Genomic DNA, 16,927 nt, shown 5'->3' on the forward strand with positions numbered 1-16,927 from the left:
AACAGTTAACACCTTGAAGAGAGACTTTCATGCAAGGGTAAACTTTAACATACGTCATATTTGCTCTTAAAACACCTTTCATCTGGCTTTTCATACTTTTCCATGCATGTTCCTTTTTTTTTTTATAACAGTTTTTCAAGAGCCTAATTTTGAAAAAGGATTCCAACCTTTTTTCTATTTTTATGGATACAATTTAGTGCCCACAGTTATTTGTGTGTACAAATGCTACCATAGCAACATGAAATGAGCTGACTTATGGATACAGTCTGGAGGTGAGATATCTAGATGGTAGTTGGGCTTGCAAAACTGTGAGTGCAATTATTTGGCTACTGTTAATTGAATACCACAAAAATGTAGGCTACTTTTCAAAATCAAGCCTTAGAACGTATTTATGCATCAAAACCCGCCTGTGCACCTTGAAGTCCACTCTTTCTCTTCCCCAGGAGAGCCTACAATAAAGTCACAATGCATGATTTGACATTACAACTACCCTGGCAGCAAACAGATGTCATGCATATATAGGATTATGACTGACATTACTGGAGGATCCAAGAAGAGGAGGAGCTGTGTGAAGAGGGACAAAAGCAGACTCAGCTTCAATACTAATGGAGTTTCACTGGCACAGTAACAATGCTTTATCTATAAGTCTTCTCTTTTCAAGTTTTGTCCAGCGTTGACATCTTTCTTTAAGGCCCAAAACCTTAATCCTGAGCAAAGCCTGAAGTAAACAGTCTTTGAAGAGGGGTTCTTCATGCCAGCCTGCTGGGGACAGAATCTGATGCATTTTGACTATGGAACACCAGTGGAGACACTCTGTAAACACCCCTGCACTCTCTCTGGCTTAGCAATGAGTTGCCAAGGGATCTATGTTAATTATGGATCCACTGGCTACAACTTTGCCCATCATGTCCCTACCTCCAGTGGAGATGTGTGGAGAGAACGCTCTTTGAGGACTGCCACAGAATCTGGTCTTAAGAAAATAGCATTTCAATGTCACAGGTCTGCTCTAAAAATACCACTAGAGATTTCAGCTCATTTTTTTCTGAGATTTTTTTCTGAGAGGGCTTTTAGGTTCTCAAATGGGTTATAATTCTTTTCTTTTTGTCTATATTTATAAGCACTCACAGAAAGACAGACATAAACCATTAGAAATATGATAAAATAGCATCTGTTAAATACTGTTAAAGGTAATGACTGCTGCAGTTTTCATAAGGCTCCGCAGGCAATACTAAGGAATAGAACAGGCAATGATAAGACCAGAATGGAAACAGCCTTTTATTCTAAATTTCATATGTACAGGGAAAGCCGTTTTACGCAGTTTTGTAAACTCTGCATAAAAGAGCCATTGTCATCCAATGTCACTGTGTTTACATGAGTAACAATTTTTAAACACTGGAGTACATTATTAACAACAAAAACCATTACCAAACAGGCATAAAGACAGATATATGTGCTGAAATGTCACATATATTCTAAAAACTGGTTGATGCAAAAATAAAATGTGCCAGTAAAAAAAAAAAAAAAAAAAAGGCATATTTTAAATCACACAATCTACGATTTTTCTTTTTTCTTTCTTTTTTCAAGCATGATATGTTGAGTCTTAATCTCAAGCCTTTTCACATAAGGATTTGCAGGCACTTTAGTAACCCAGCTATATATTTACCATACATGAAGTTCAGACCAACAAACATAAAACCAACTGCTGCAAAAGAAATTCTCATATCCCATATGCACATTAAAATATCACTGCTAGAGCAATCTTATTTCAGTTATTTTTGGACATTAACATGTTTTCAGGATGACGTGTAACAGATTTTCTCCATTTATCTCTTATTCATACGTTTTAGAGTTTCTTTTTAATGTGGTACCACAATGCAAAGGTACAACACATAGAATCACAAGGTGATCATCCATAAAACTTTACAAATGATAGAAAAAAGAGTTGGGGTCTATGTGTTTGTTTTCTGGGGTTTTTTTTAGTAGTTTTGTTTTTTTAGTTTTTTGATCCAAAAAGAAGGTCTGATTGCATTTTGTCTTGCTCTAAGCCCTCCTCCCAACCTTCCCACAATAAAGACAAGTGAATTATAATCATATATAGGATGATTGTGGGGTAATTCTTCCCTAATTCTTTTCTTAGGTACAATTTCACATGACCTCATACATTTTTAAGGAAAACAAATCACAATCCAGCCTTACATTTTTCCACAATTCCTCATATTTCATGAAAGAACAAATATATCTGTCATAGTCTGGACTGAGATTTTATTTATAAATTTAATACCCTCTCTTTAGTTATTTCACTGGTAAAGTACTACATGTTAAGATATAAGACACTGTAAAAGGATTCCCAGGATAACTGAAAGCCGTAATGTTGTTTTGCTTATGAATCAGGATAAAGACTTTTTAAATGAGCTCAGAGAAAGAGAATGTGTGCATAACAGGAGAAAAACAGTTTTTTTTAGAATATAGACAATTAAATATTGATCAACAAAGACTGTAAATGATTCCACCATAAAACATCTTAGAACTTTGATCTTGAGTGGACTTAAGCTTTATCCACTCAAGAGTGATATGTAACCCAGCCTCCACTCCAAGAGAAATAATAAAGATGTGTCAATGCCTTCTTCAACTTCAAATTCTTTAATTTATGCCACAATGCTGTATTTTGTGCAATAACTCACTGCAAAGTAGAACACATTAGAGTAAATCCTAATAATAAGCCATTGACAACTACTGGACTGGGCTAGGACGCTTGGTAACCAACACGCTGCTTACCTATAGTATGATTGTCAAATGGTGGAAAATCCTTCCATGAATATAACACTTGAGACAGAATGGCAAAGACATAAGGCCTATCAATTCTTTGCCCATATTGCTAAAGGCACTGAAACAGACAACAGATGTATTCCTTAGTACCATCAGTTTAAACCGTTTTTGAAATACAAGTCTTTATATGAAAATGTTCTTTATTGCATGATATGTTGATCGTCTTTTTCTTCAACTCAAGAATAAAATGGCCTTCCCTTTTCTGGAGTTTGTAATCTGTTCAGCCTGGCTACCTGAGATGGTGAAGGTGGTACATCTTGCCTGAAAGGACCTTTCGGAGGGACATAATTAGGGTCCTGAATTTTCTTATATGAGTCATAGTTGTTAGGCCCTTCAGAAGATGTCTTTTTTTTCAGTTGTTGCTCTTTCCGCCTCTGTTCTTGACGGAGCAGTTCTTGTGTTTCCAGCATTACCCGTGCATTGAAGCCATGTCCTCCCATGTAGCCGTTTCTTGATCCTTGGTAGCTGGAATACCTGGGGTTTTCCTTTGCAGTCTGGAACCCTTCACCAGGAGAGTAGCTCTGTTCCCAGGAATCTTGAGATACAGAACTTGCATTTTTTCTGCTCTGCCTGAAAATAAGAACAGAAAAATGTTTTAAAGAAATCTGCAGGATGCTCTTAATGTTTAAACAATAATCATTAGAAGAATGGGAATTCAAGAGCCAAGTCAACTTTTTCATAAAGGAGATTTCCCCCCCCCCCCCAGATGGGACTCTCAGCTGATGTCAGCCTTGCAGCTCGGAGACTTCTTGATAAGTGTTCTTCTTTTCCCCCCAAAATGGCCACTTTGTCTCTTTTGCATTTTAGATATATTTCCAAAGCACTGCAGTAGGGGAACGGAATTTGGCAGCCAGTACAACAATCATAATTAGAAACTTTAAGATGTTATAATTCAACTGGAAACCAACAAAACAGTCTACAAAAACATTGCCACAATGCCAGAGAAACCAGATAACAGCAAGCACGTGTAATGAATGGTAAGTCAGTTATGAAAAAAATTAAAAAGGCAACAGGTTGATCCATTTAATACTTGCTTTAAAGCTTTACAAGTCTGCTGACAAAACTCTTCATTGATGTACAGTACCAATGAGGTTATGTTCCTCCAGAATCCCGAGTTAGGGAGTTTTGTATTATCAGAACTATTTACCAGCATGCTATATCTTTCCTGAAAGGAATGGCAGGGATAACCTATTTTGCTCATTTTCTGACTCCACAGGGTAGATAAATAAATCAAATGCATATAGGAATTACAAATTCTTATTGCTTTTTTGCAATAAATCATCACGTTATTTCAAGGAAACATTATTGTTTTGAAATATCTTTAATTTACTGTCAAGCCACTAGATGCTTTATGAATTTAAAATAAGGTTGGATATGATAAAGTAAAACAATTTTGTGCTGGAATAAGAGAGACACCCACTTTGAGATTAAAATTAGTGTAAGAGAATCATGCAGTAAAGCAAAATATATTGCTGCATTAATCAATAAGAAAGTCATTTCACTGCTGTATATATCGCTCAGGTTTTCATGTCAGCACATAGAATAAAAACAAGGCTCAGTTTTGGCTTAGTGGATTCAATAGGCAGCTGGACGTCAGGAGACATGGGCAGTCTTCCCACTACCGATTTATGGGGCAAGTCACTTAACCTCTCTGTGCTTCTCTTTCCACATGTGTAACTTGGCGACGACTATGCTTTCCCCCATTTGTAATGTACTCTGTGATCACTGGATGAAAACTTTTACTATTCCACATAAATGTAATTTATTATTATTATTGTTGATGTCCGCATACCCTTCTTTACAAAACAAGGTCTCTGGGCCACAGCTCTATTGCTTGCTTGTACACGAGCAAAGTGAATGACCCTTAGGGTACAAAGCTTCCAAAGTTTCTGAAATATGGCAAGATAACTTTTCAATATGAAATATTAGCTTGGAGGTAAACATTACTTAGAACAGTTTCACCTGGGAAATGGTAATGACTAACTGAATAGACTTCATTTAATTACTGTTTTCTGGTCCTAGCTCAAAATTAGTTGGACCATTTGTGTTGTCTTTTGGGGAAGACTTAAGAAATATAATTGAAGAGGTTTTTATTTGCGTAAAGTGCTCAACATTTTAACTTAAAAGATAAACAAACTGAGCTGCTTGAAGTTACACAAGATGGAAAGTAACCAAGGTTAAGAATAAAACCAGTGCATCGTGTTAATCATAAAACTGTAATTATATCAATGAATTTGTGATCCAAACGATATTAGTGATAGTGAGATTTCTTCCTAGGTTCATGAAAAAATCTCCGATGATTGAAGAGCTCACTGATGTCCCATTTGATTGTTTTATTACTGGCAACTTTTTGAACCACAGAATTTCAGCAGCACAATTTTCTAACAATTCCCTTCACCTGGAGCTGAGAATAATCACTTGTGTTCGTAGCCATGTCAAGGGTCATATGAACCCTGCAATTAAATGCTCATCAAATGCACACTAATAAGCGTTCTTATTCATTACTTATCATTTTTCACACTAATCAATAGATTCAGTAAGTTTTCTCTTACACTCTTACGCATTAAACTTCTCTGTTTCCTATGGTTATTTTCCAAATTTGTGGTCAACGAAATTTCTCTTTAAAAATATGAATTTCTGAAGTTGGAACTTTGCATTACAGCTCTCCAGCTTTTAGATACTACAGTGACGGCTACGACAGCAAAACCCAAAACACAGGTTCAAAATGCAGGATTCATATTTTCCCGGTGATCTATGCCTTAACGGAGCTAATGGGCCTGAAATGGACTCCAGTTTGTTCAAACAAGCCCTTAATGTTATTATTTATACAGGGTTTGGTGTTTTTACCTCCATGTCATCTAACCCCTGAATCTGTCTGAGCCTTATTTATATCACGACAGTCCACTGGTGGAGCGGCACCCTTTGAGAATTACAAGGTCTGAAAAATCCTAGTATAACATGGCTCGAGAGAGAGCCTTCCTGTGCCATCTCTTCATACTCACACTGTCATGATCCTCTAATTAAGCCACTCTGTGCCAAAGTTAGTTTGGGGTATGTACACGCAGTCAGAACCTTTTTATATTTATTTACCTTTTTTAATTACCTCTTCCTCTGAAAGACATACTAAAATGCCCAAAACATACCGTAGAACCTCAGAGTTAAGAACACCAGAGTAAAAACTGACCACTGAACCCAAACCTCATCTGGAACCGGAAGTACACAATCAGCAGCAGCAGAGACCAAAAAAAGCAAATATAGTACAGTATTGTGTTAAATGTAAACTCCTAAAAAAATAAAGGGAAAGCAGGATTTTTCTTCTGCATAGTAAAGTTTCAAAGTTGTATTAAGTCAATGTTAAGTTGTAAACTTTTGAAAGAACAATGATGTTTTGTTCAGTTACGAGCATTTCAGTGTTACGAACAACCTCCATTCCTGAGGTGTTCGTAACTCTGAGGTTCTACTGTACTTCTTCTCAGAAAAACTATTTTGAGGTTTGAGGTGTAATCCACTCTACAGAAAGCAAGAGGTATAGGGGGAAAAAACAGTAATAGAGCTGCCATTTTGAAAAGTTTCCTTAAAAAAACCCCAAAACCCAGACCACCATAACTTTTAATCTCCTTTTTTCATTTTCTTCCAAACTTCCCAGAAAAATTCTACTCTGAGATGAGTTGTGACATGTGAAAACTCAAGAGATATGGTTTCTTTTGCAGAATAGAGGAGAGGATAATGGGGTTCAAAATCAGGGACTTAATTGCTAAGCTAACTTCACCTTTAACTATGAAATGTCTATGGCTGCTGCAAAATAAAATAGTGAAATGGCCTCTTTTGCAAGGGTTCAGCAGTTCCTGGTGCTGAGATGTATATATAACCATTACCAGCTCCCCAAAATCTATATAAAGGGACCAAAGCAAGGGCAACATAGTAATATGTAAGGCATACCCAAGTCAAGGAAGTTTTCAAGCTTAAAGTACCCGTAGCGAAAGGCAGCTCCATTCTACCTCAGCTCTTGTCACAGATTTCCCCAATTAACGTCTGAGAATTCTAAAAACTCTCTACATTCACATACAGTGTTCAAGTGTAGCTGTTCTTATGTAACCTACACGACAAGCTGGGTAAAATTCTGACCACTCATTTTACTTCGTATTTGGCTTTTTAAAAAAATTAACTCTAATCAGTTCATTGGCCTGTGAACATTTTATGACTACAGATTTGTTTAGACGAAAGGATATTAATTCTCAGCATTCCAATGTTAATGATCCAGTAAGTTTGAAGAAACCCGTATGCCAGAAACTTGGATGTGGCTCAATTTTGGATAGCATTTCATGGTTGTCTCCACGTTCTTTTGTTTGATTTCTCGTTTTTTTAACTATATGTCTGTGTATCAACATCACAAGACTGATTTTTGGTTTGGTAAGAAATTAAGCAACACAAAACTATGACATACAAAAAGGGTGCAAACACCCCTCAATTTGTTTCTCTCCTCTGATCTGTTTCATACTCAAGAGATTCTTTTCTAGAGGGGGAAAATGATACTAGATAGTCCCACAGGATCCAGGCTTTAAGGTGCATGCATTAAGCACAGCATTTTCCTTCCACAAATGAAATTAGCTCCAGGCTCACATATACCACATAGTTTTAGACAGTTACTATACCTGGGTAATGAACTATACTGGCGCTGAGCTTGTTGGAAACTTTCTCTTTCTTCTTGTCGTTGCCGCTGCATCTGAACTTCTACAGATACGGAGTGTCTGCCACTCTGTGAGTATGTCTTGGAGTTTGGCTAGAGTATGGAAAGTTAAGCAAAATAATTAAGCAAAGCATGAAAATATCTACATAGGAGCAATTGACTCAATTACTGTTATATATCCACACACATACTTTAAAATGTTCAAATTCAAATGTTCAAATTGGTTTTCCCGTAACTGCAATAAATTCTGACCTTGAACACAATGTCATCTGTTATGGGCTATATTTTAATCTAACCCTCTATTTTGGAAACGTTATCTGAGAAATACTAAGGGTTGAACTGTGATTCGCTCTTATATGAAGGAATACCTAACTCCATGTGAAATCGGTGGACCAGATACTCAGCTGGGGTAAATCAATATCATGTCTGTGACGCTATGGCTATTTATACCGGCTGAGGATCTGACCCCACGTGAGTAAGGATATCACAGTCCGGCCTTAATGTTTGCACACCATTAATTAGTTCAAATGAGAGCAAACACTGCTTCTTACTATGTAATGCAGTAATGTGCGCATGTAGGGATGGATTCTCCAGTCAGCTACAAACAGAGCAAGTTGTTTGTGCACAGGGGGAATCGCTGTCTGGTGTGAAGGAGGTGACAGTCGCCTCTTGCGCCTGCTCCACTACTTACTGCCTTCCCCACGGGGATGCATTGTCCTGCATAAGGGGGGGGGGAATTGTGTCAGGGAGGGGGAGGGCAGGTAAGGGAAAGGGAGGGAAGGGCAGGAATCGTGGCAGAGTGAGATTCTGTCACACCTAACTGTCTGCTCGCCTGCTGCAGCTTCAAATTGCTTTGGGGCCAGGCAAAGCAGAATCAGGGAGTCACGGTCACAATCCCCTTCCACTGTGCCTGTCCAGAGAAAATTCAGCCTGTAGTCTTTTGAGTGCCTTCAACTGGTAGTTCTAATAACAGTAATACCAAGTATAGGAAGTTCCCTGTTGTACTACTGTAATGCACAATCCTTAACTGGAAGCTGGTGGTGTCTGCAAGTAGAGACTGTAAAATAAAGAATGATGGATTATTTATTTAAAGACAGATTTTCAGAGGCACTGAGCACTTATAAGAGCAGCAGATGCTGAGCACCACTGAAACTCTGACTCTTAAGGTACATCTACACAGGGATAAAAGCTCCATGGCACAGCTGGGTCACCTGACTTGGGCTTGCAAGATCCCAGAGCTTAGACTCCAGTTTCAGCCTGAACATCTACACAGCAATTTTTCAGTCCCAGAGCCCAAATAATTTTTATGCCTGTGTAGATATACCCTTAGTCTTTAGCGGCTTAACTTGAAGTCTGTCTTCCTTATGAAATAAGTACATACACTGAACTTACGTACAATGTACCATTCAAAATACCACTTCTCTCTGCTTGGATATGATCCATTCAACAAGCATATATAATCCTTCCAGAGAAAATGCTAGCAAGTCTTGTGGAGAGACTAGGGCAACCCATACCTCATGGCAAGGATTTCAAGTACCATTACAGCCGGGATGTAATTGTGGCATTGAAATTATTGAGCATTACATTGAGTTGAGGTGAAAATGGGCTATTGTTTTGATAGTACAGAGCACTACAAGACTCCAGTATGAACATGTTTCAGATTGCATGGTTTCAAGCTCTTCAGTATGTTGCCGATAGAGCAAACAATGTTGTGTGTGAGAGAGATAGGTGAAAACTAGTTATTAAAAAAACCCAGAATTTTTAGCTTTTCTCTAAAAAAATTATTAGCTATGTTGGTGCATGAGTCATGTTCAGCCACTTTTTGCCTTTTCCTCTATTTCTTTCACTCACAGTGAACATCTCTTTTGTTTTCTGCCATTATAATTTTTGCAGCAGACATACGCAGTAGTGGCTGACACATCTGAAAGATAAAAGGTTTTTCAAAAGCTCCTCACATTTTGAAGGCAAATGTAAAAAAAAAAAAAGAGTTGTAATTCTTGACTTAAGCTGCTCCTTTGTTTTAATAAGAATTCAGGTACTTGAAAGTAGCCAGTAAAACATAAAATGTGAGACAGGTCTACAGCTGCCAGAACCTCTGTTTTGAACAATGATATGCATCAGATGGAACATCAGCAGCAGCTCAAAATCTGACAAAATTTGGAGAGCAACTGTTTTACTTGTTAGTAGAAGATTATCGTGTACAAGAATCAGTTTGAAAGCATAAAAAGGAAAATGACTGGTACAGGGAAGCATAGGAAAGAGAAAAGGAGGACTTGTGGCACCTTAGAGACTAACCAATTTATTTGAGCTTATGCTTTTGCGGATACAGACTAACACAGCTGCTACTCTGAAATATGAAAAAGAGTGCATGATACAATAATGGTGCCTACTTTAGGGATAGATTTACTCTCACAAAGCCTCAGTACAAATATTCATAACAAAAAAACCCTTAAAAGAAATGTGTGATGATGAGGCAATAAATTCAGAGTGTCATAAACAGGAAACTCACTGAGCTAAAAAACTCTACTGAATATACATATCTAATAATTCACACAGACAAATTTCCTTACAAAACTTGACAGACATAAATGAAAAGAAGAGCATTTCACTTCTTCTACAGTACGTTTCCAATTTTCCTGACTTTATTGTCAATCTTGTGATAGTCTGTATTTTACTTAATGCCCCCTTTTTATGGAGGCAAGTGATTATATGAGAATTTCAACTTTCATTTAATAAATAAGATTAAGAATCTAGCCATTCTGGTTACAAAATGATTAAAGAGAAAAGCTTGAAATTGCAATGCAGTAGTATCATAAACATTCAATAATCAGAAGGCAAATAATCTTTTCCTCACATATTTATTATTCATGTTTATTTTTTAAAAAAATGATTTTAAGCCAATCTCATGATTTCTGGGGACCCGATTCATTATTTTTGAATGCTTGGGGTTGGAAAACCTGTTCGGTGCATACAGTTATGTGCGCACGCATTCACACACACTAATATAAACAAAGTAACCATGGAAACATTACTACAATGATAGATGCTTTAAAAATGTTCAGAGGTTATGGTACCAACTGTCAAAAGTGGGTGCTTAAAGTTAGGCACTTAAATCTGCATTAGACACCTTAATACCAGTTAAAGACTCTAAAATGTGTCTCTGTATGGGGGAAGGTATGTGGGCTATTAAAGCACCAGGCCCATGAACGGTTTCTGAGCGGGGCATGGATTCGTAGTCACCCAAGTTTGAAAATTGCACTCAATGGTCAACATTTTCACGCTGAGGTGTCTTAAGGAAGGCACCTAAATCAACGTCCCTGACTTTTAGAAGTGACAAGCGCCTGCAACTCCTATTAAAGTCATTTGGAGTCAAATTTGCTCAACACATCTAAGAAGCAGGCCAGTTATTCATTTGCTTATGGTACGTCTACGCTGTAATTAAAGTCCCACAGTTGGCCTGACTCAGGCTCCCAGGGCTCAGGTAGCGTACATGCTCGGCCTGGGTTCTAGGACCCTGCAAGGTGGGAGGGTCCCACAGCTTGGGTTGCAGCCCAAGCCCAAATGTTGACAATGCAATTAAACAGTCCCTTAGCTCAAGCCCCGCGAGCCCAAGTCCATTGGCACGAGCCAGCTGTGGGCATCTAATTGAAATGTAGACCTACCTTAAGTGATTGCCTTTAGATCTGTCCATTTGTAAATGTTGGTTATAGAATGGATTCAGATCTGAATTTAGACATCCAAAGTATGGCTAATGAAAACCTTATATATCATTGATGTGATATCACACCAAAAATCTCCCAAATTTGCTCATCTTTTACTTAACTTGATAAGAGAACTTCAATTCTACACATAAAGCTTTCTCTTTGTAAATGATTAATTGAGAAAAACGTATTTAAAAGGGTTGCCACAATACTAAAATTTAGTTTACAGGTAAAATGTATCTTCTAAAGGAAATTTGTATGTTAGGATTTGTCAGTTTCATTTCAGCCCCCAAAACACAACACATATGCACATAATTTATGTTACTACAAAAATACTGTCATAAATATAAAGGGAAGGGTAAACCCCTTTAAAATCCCTCCTGGCCAGAGGAAAAATCCTCTCACCTGTAAAGGGTTAAGAAGCTAAAGGTAACCTCGCTGGCATCTGACCAAAATGACCAATGAGGAGACAAGATACTTTCAAAAGCTGGGAGGAGGGAGAGAAACAAAGGGTCTCTGTCTGTCTATATGCTGCTTTTGCCGGGGATAGACCAGGAATGGAGTCTTAGAACTTTTAGTAAGTAATCTAGCTAGGTATGTGTTAGATTATGATTTCTTTAAATGGCTGAGAAAACAATTGTGCTGAATAGAATGACTATTTCTGTCTGTGTGTCTTTTTTGTAACTTAAGGTTTTGCTTAGAGGGATTCTCTATGTTTTGAATCTAATTACCCTGTAAGGTATCTACCATCCTGATTTTACAGAGGGGATTTCTTTACTTCTATTTCTATTAAAAGTCTTCTTGTAAGAAAACTGAAAACTTTTTCATTGTTCTCAGATCCAAGGGTCTGGGTCTGTGGTCACCTATGCAAATTGGTGAGGATTTTTACCAAACGTTTCCCAGGAAGTGGGGTGCAAGGGTTGGGAGGATTTTGGGGGGAAAGACGTGTCCAAACTACGTTTCCCAGTAAACCCAGTTAGAGTTTGGTGGTGGCAGTGGATATTCCAAGGACAAAGGATAAAATTAATTTGTACCTTGGGGAAGTTTTAACCTAAGCTGGTAAAAGTAAGCTTAGGAGGTTTTCATGCAGGTCCCCACATCTGTACCCTAGAGTTCAGAGTGGGGGAGGAACCTTGACAAATACATACCGAGAATAAAGGAAAACCTCCATGGTGAAAATATTTAATGTCTTACAACACAAACCATGCACTTGGAATACAGCACAAAAACATGTTAACACCTGTACGAACAGGGTACTGCAAAGAAAAGTATAATTATAATAATTCTTTGAAGCCATCAAACAAACCTGGCAACAGCTCTTAGTGAAAATTGCAAAGAACTCTGTCCTTGTTTGTGATGAGATGTATGACAAGTGACCTTTTAAACCAAAAAGCAATCAAGGCTGCAACAACAACCAAGGCTGAATTATACACATAAATGTATGTTCAAGTCCTCAACAATACATTTAAGTGATGATAGTAGCTTCCCAATCAGCATCGTTCAACAGAATACAGGATACTCATCTTGTAAAATGAAAACTCAACATGAAGGTGTGACATGTATGAAATTAAACAGCTCTATTCTTAAATAGACGCTACTTTAAAATCTGGCTTGGGGAAGTTACACATTTCTATAACTTCACTGATGCCATTAAAATAGCAAATCTAAGATATTATTTTGCATGGAATGCGCTGACATCATTAATCTCTCTAGGCCATACTGTATCCTTCACTACCACCAACAGCGGGACAGAGGTTTTAGTGAACTCCAGCCTGGGGAGAGTGTAGAAGGCAGGAATTCTCAGCAGCATTCTCCCCCTTTATCGAAGAAGTCTCTCCAGGGAGTTCAGGATACTATCCATGGAACTATCCCACCACCAAACGTGTGGGTCTTTTGTGGGTAAGTTAACGCAGATGTATTCAGTTTCCCTCTCTGCAGGTTGGAATCCACACCCTTTAGGGCAGCGGTAGATTCCATGATTGTGTGGTTCCTGTAGAGTTGCACTATCACAGAGCTAGAGAGGGAGAGTTTGTGTGTGTGCACGCATGCATGAGAGAGAAAGAAAATATGAGGGGAATCCTGGATCCAAGGCCTCTGAAGATTTTGGGGAATCTTCTAGCTTAAGAGATGAAACTCACAGTACCACCTACTGTCCAGGGTGAAAGAATTCAGAGAAACTTTGAGTTAAAATTTGCAGAATTTCCTTGCACCTACATAAAAACTAATAGAGCTAATAGTTCCTTATTATTTTCTCAATTAAAAAAGTCACCATTAATTATCTGAATACATTTGTTTAACTTTTCTAGAAAAGGCTTCATAGTTTAACCCAAAAATTGCAGCAAGTTCATGGCCAGTTTGTAGACTTAAGGCATTAAAAACTTTTGATGTACCTATGTTCAGTAGAATTAGAAATAGATAAGATAGCATGACCTTGCCTGCTTTATGTACAGATGTGCTTGACCCAGATGAAATGTAATCCATTATCTGTGGGTTTCAAAATGTACAATGATATAAAACATTCTATGGATCTAGAGATGTCCTTGAGGAGTATTTTTACCCCCATCTCTTTGTTTACATTGCTACAGGAAACAGAACATATCGTAATATTCCCTTTAAGTAATTGCCAGCAGGCATTTTATTCAAACACCATGTAATAAGAAAATTCCATCTCTTTGTATACCTTCTCTACGGAGTACGTACTGAAAACTGAAAAGCATTAGAATTAAGATTCTGATTTTATGTATCACCGCAGATGGAAAAATAACAGTCTCTGTGGCAGAAACCAACCACCGTGCATTCAGAATTTTGAAATTCTGTCCTATTTGTATGAATTCCATTATATAAGCTATAAATATATTGAAATACAAAATGTGATAATTGCATTTTTTAAATCTGCCACCTTCATTTCATGTGGGGTAAATTAGAATTGCCTAATTTAGCATAATTTGAACTAGAAATACATACTTTTCAAATATAAGATTTTTAAGAGGGAACCTAAATCTTCGCAAGGAAGGTATGATATTGTATTAATTCCCTTAATAGTTGACAAAGAGAAGGATAGGATTTACATACAGAATGAAGGGAAGGAGTCTTTGGGCAGGACCACCTACATGGCTATGGTTCTATCTCTGGACTTTGGGGAAAGAAAAAACATTGTTTGGCTTTTAATGTATAGTTAGTTCTTTTACATTTTGATCAGGGCTCTTATATCTTGGAATAAAAATTCTTAAGATCTTATATCATAAGCCAATTTTAAGATCAATTTAAAAACTATGAATATTTAAATTCTCATTCTCCTTTTAGTGATGAACCTGTTTCTGCATAATTTACAGCTACCTGTCCTTTAGTACTTCCTGTTTATCTTCCAAGTCTTTGCTTCAACATTGACTGTCATGTGTTTTCCCAGTCAGAAATAGTGTTAAAGTGCTGTTGCAACTGCAGATACTCATAAAAAGCTGACCTTTCTTGTTTTGCATTGTTGGGTAAGTTGTTCAAATTATTTTAGGTTTTATCTTCTAGGAATGAGCTATTAAGTCCCTATGATTTTGTATAAGGCTTCTAGGGATCAGAGGATAGCAAAAAGTGACAGAAAGGATAAAATTTCCATTATGTCTGTTTTAGAAACAGGGAAAAGGCCTGAGGTGGAATAAAGCAACAGAGAAGAGAGATTTTGGAGTGAGAATTTCCCAACACCTGTTATACCAATCTATTCTTCATTAGGTTGTTAAATGTTTTTGAGCCTTTACCTTATGGAAACTATTCAGTGATTTGTCTGTTGCAAAATAAAGTGTACAATTAAAATCCTATACCCAAAACAGTAGTAATATAGTCAGTTTTGACCAAATTAACTGTTGCCTTAAAAAATAAAGGATCTTTATTTGGTGCATAAGTATTTAGGAGTAAATTCTGTCTAACTGCAATCCCTCATGATATCAATATTCTGCAGATTGAATCATCCAATTAGATTATGAGTGACTGGAAGGGAATGTTTTTGTGAATGGAAACTGCAATGCTCCTTTTTTAGCATCAGTTTTCGTGTGAAAAGGAGTTTTTAATGCTTTTTGGGTGGTAGGTGTGTTTCTTGGAGCAGGGCTGGGAAGCAGTGCACTGTTTTCAATTGATTCAATTCCTTTTTTTCTTTTAATTGGGTGGTTCAATCCCCTGACATTTAAGGCTATAATACTTAGTTGTTGTGTTTTTGTTATTGAAGGTGGGGATCGGTTAATTAAAATGTGACTAGATAAAAATACATTTAATACAAGATATAGAAGAAATTATAGCCCGAATCCCACAACTCCAGCATTGGTTCAAAGATGAGTTTCAGCAGACTTAATACTCACAACATGGAAAAGAACAAAAAAAACCCAGTCACAAAACATTGGCACTGAACTGAAATATCAACACAAAATGTCTCCAGCTTTTGAGGGGAAATATGACATAGCGCCACCAAACATCTTAAGTTTTAACTGATATAGAATGATGCCACACCAGACTCTGAATGTAGACTGGTTCCTTTGCATGTCCACTGCTATTTATTTACAAATATAAATTACACCTTTATTACACCAAATATTGGCTTGATTTCTTGCCAGCAGGATAACAATGGCTTGTTCATATCCCTGCGTTACTTTTCCATTTTAGCTGAGTAACATCACGTATATGTTGTGCACCCAATGCAATTGTGAATTCTCTCGCTCTCTCTCTCTCAAACACAAATAAGTGGTTAGGGACAAAAAAAAATAAGCAGGCCATGAGAAAGTTAACTTTTTTAAATCCCTTCAACAAAACTATGAGCTGACAGAAAAATTACTTTGGACTTTAGTGGACTATGGATTTAAAAAAAAAAAGCTTAATAATTGTTAATGAAGAGAGAATGGTTGAAAAAAATCGATACATCATTCAAATGACCTTGACCAAATTTTTATAATTGTACCTTGTTATTTTAATATATGTGCTCATCTCATCTTTCACACGCCAACATTTTCAGTATTTTAAAAAACACTTTAATGTGAATTTAGTGTCCATGAAAGGGGCTGGATTAACAGCCTTAAAGATTCAAGTCCTTTGTTATAAACATAACAGGTCCAGGTAGGGCACTCCCCAGCTACAGAGCAGTAAATACAACCTGATGGGAACTTTCAATGAAAGGGATAGTTCAGACTCCATGCCCAGGCAGTCACCAGACTCTTTGTCAAGGGTATAATTCTGTGCCAATTTGATGCAGCTTTTTGTAATAGGGACACTTTCCCACTAAACTCTGGCTGAGATTAAACTCATTTGACATACATAACTGAATTGTAGTACCTTTGGTCACTATCAACCCAGGGCGGATTGGAATTGATGACACAGAGATGATAGTCTCTCTAAGGGCTTGTCTACACTTATTGGAGGATCGATGCTGCGGCGATCATTCTCCCGTCAACTCCTATACTCCACCTGATCGAGAAGAGTAAGGGGAGTCAACGGGAGAGCATCTCCGGCGGTAAGTAGATCTAAGCTATGTGGATTTGAGTTATGCTATTCACGTAACTCAAACTGCGTAGTTTAGATTGACTTTTTCCTTTAGTGGAGACAAGGCCTGTCATACTAGCCATCAAGGCATTTGAATATCCTAATAGCCACAGGAGTTCTATCAGTACACATAGCACACACTCCAAAACACATTTTCATTTACTGTTTTAAAGTAACCAGCAGTCCCATATCGTATCATCAC

General features: G+C 37.4%; 1 protein-coding gene across 12 annotated transcripts in view; it reads right to left on the reverse strand.

The window, feature by feature from the left end:
- Positions 1 to 1,273: 1,273 nt before the first annotated feature.
- The window catches only part of PARD3 (par-3 family cell polarity regulator), a 648,369-nt gene continuing 632,715 nt past the window's right edge, over positions 1,274 to 16,927 (reverse strand). For all 12 annotated transcript variants that reach the window (XM_073334436.2, XM_073334435.2, XM_073334432.2 and 9 more), the window contains 2 exons: positions 7,479 to 7,606; positions 1,274 to 3,396 (listed from right to left, as the gene is read on the reverse strand). In XM_073334436.2, coding sequence (XP_073190537.1) covers positions 3,003 to 3,396; positions 7,479 to 7,606 — 522 coding nt within the window. In that variant the 3' untranslated portion in view covers positions 1,274 to 3,002. The remainder of the gene's footprint in view (positions 3,397 to 7,478; positions 7,607 to 16,927) is intronic.

This window comes from Lepidochelys kempii, chromosome 2 (genome assembly GCF_965140285.1).
Source record: "Lepidochelys kempii isolate rLepKem1 chromosome 2, rLepKem1.hap1, whole genome shotgun sequence".
Classification (NCBI taxonomy): domain Eukaryota; kingdom Metazoa; phylum Chordata; order Testudines; family Cheloniidae; genus Lepidochelys; species Lepidochelys kempii.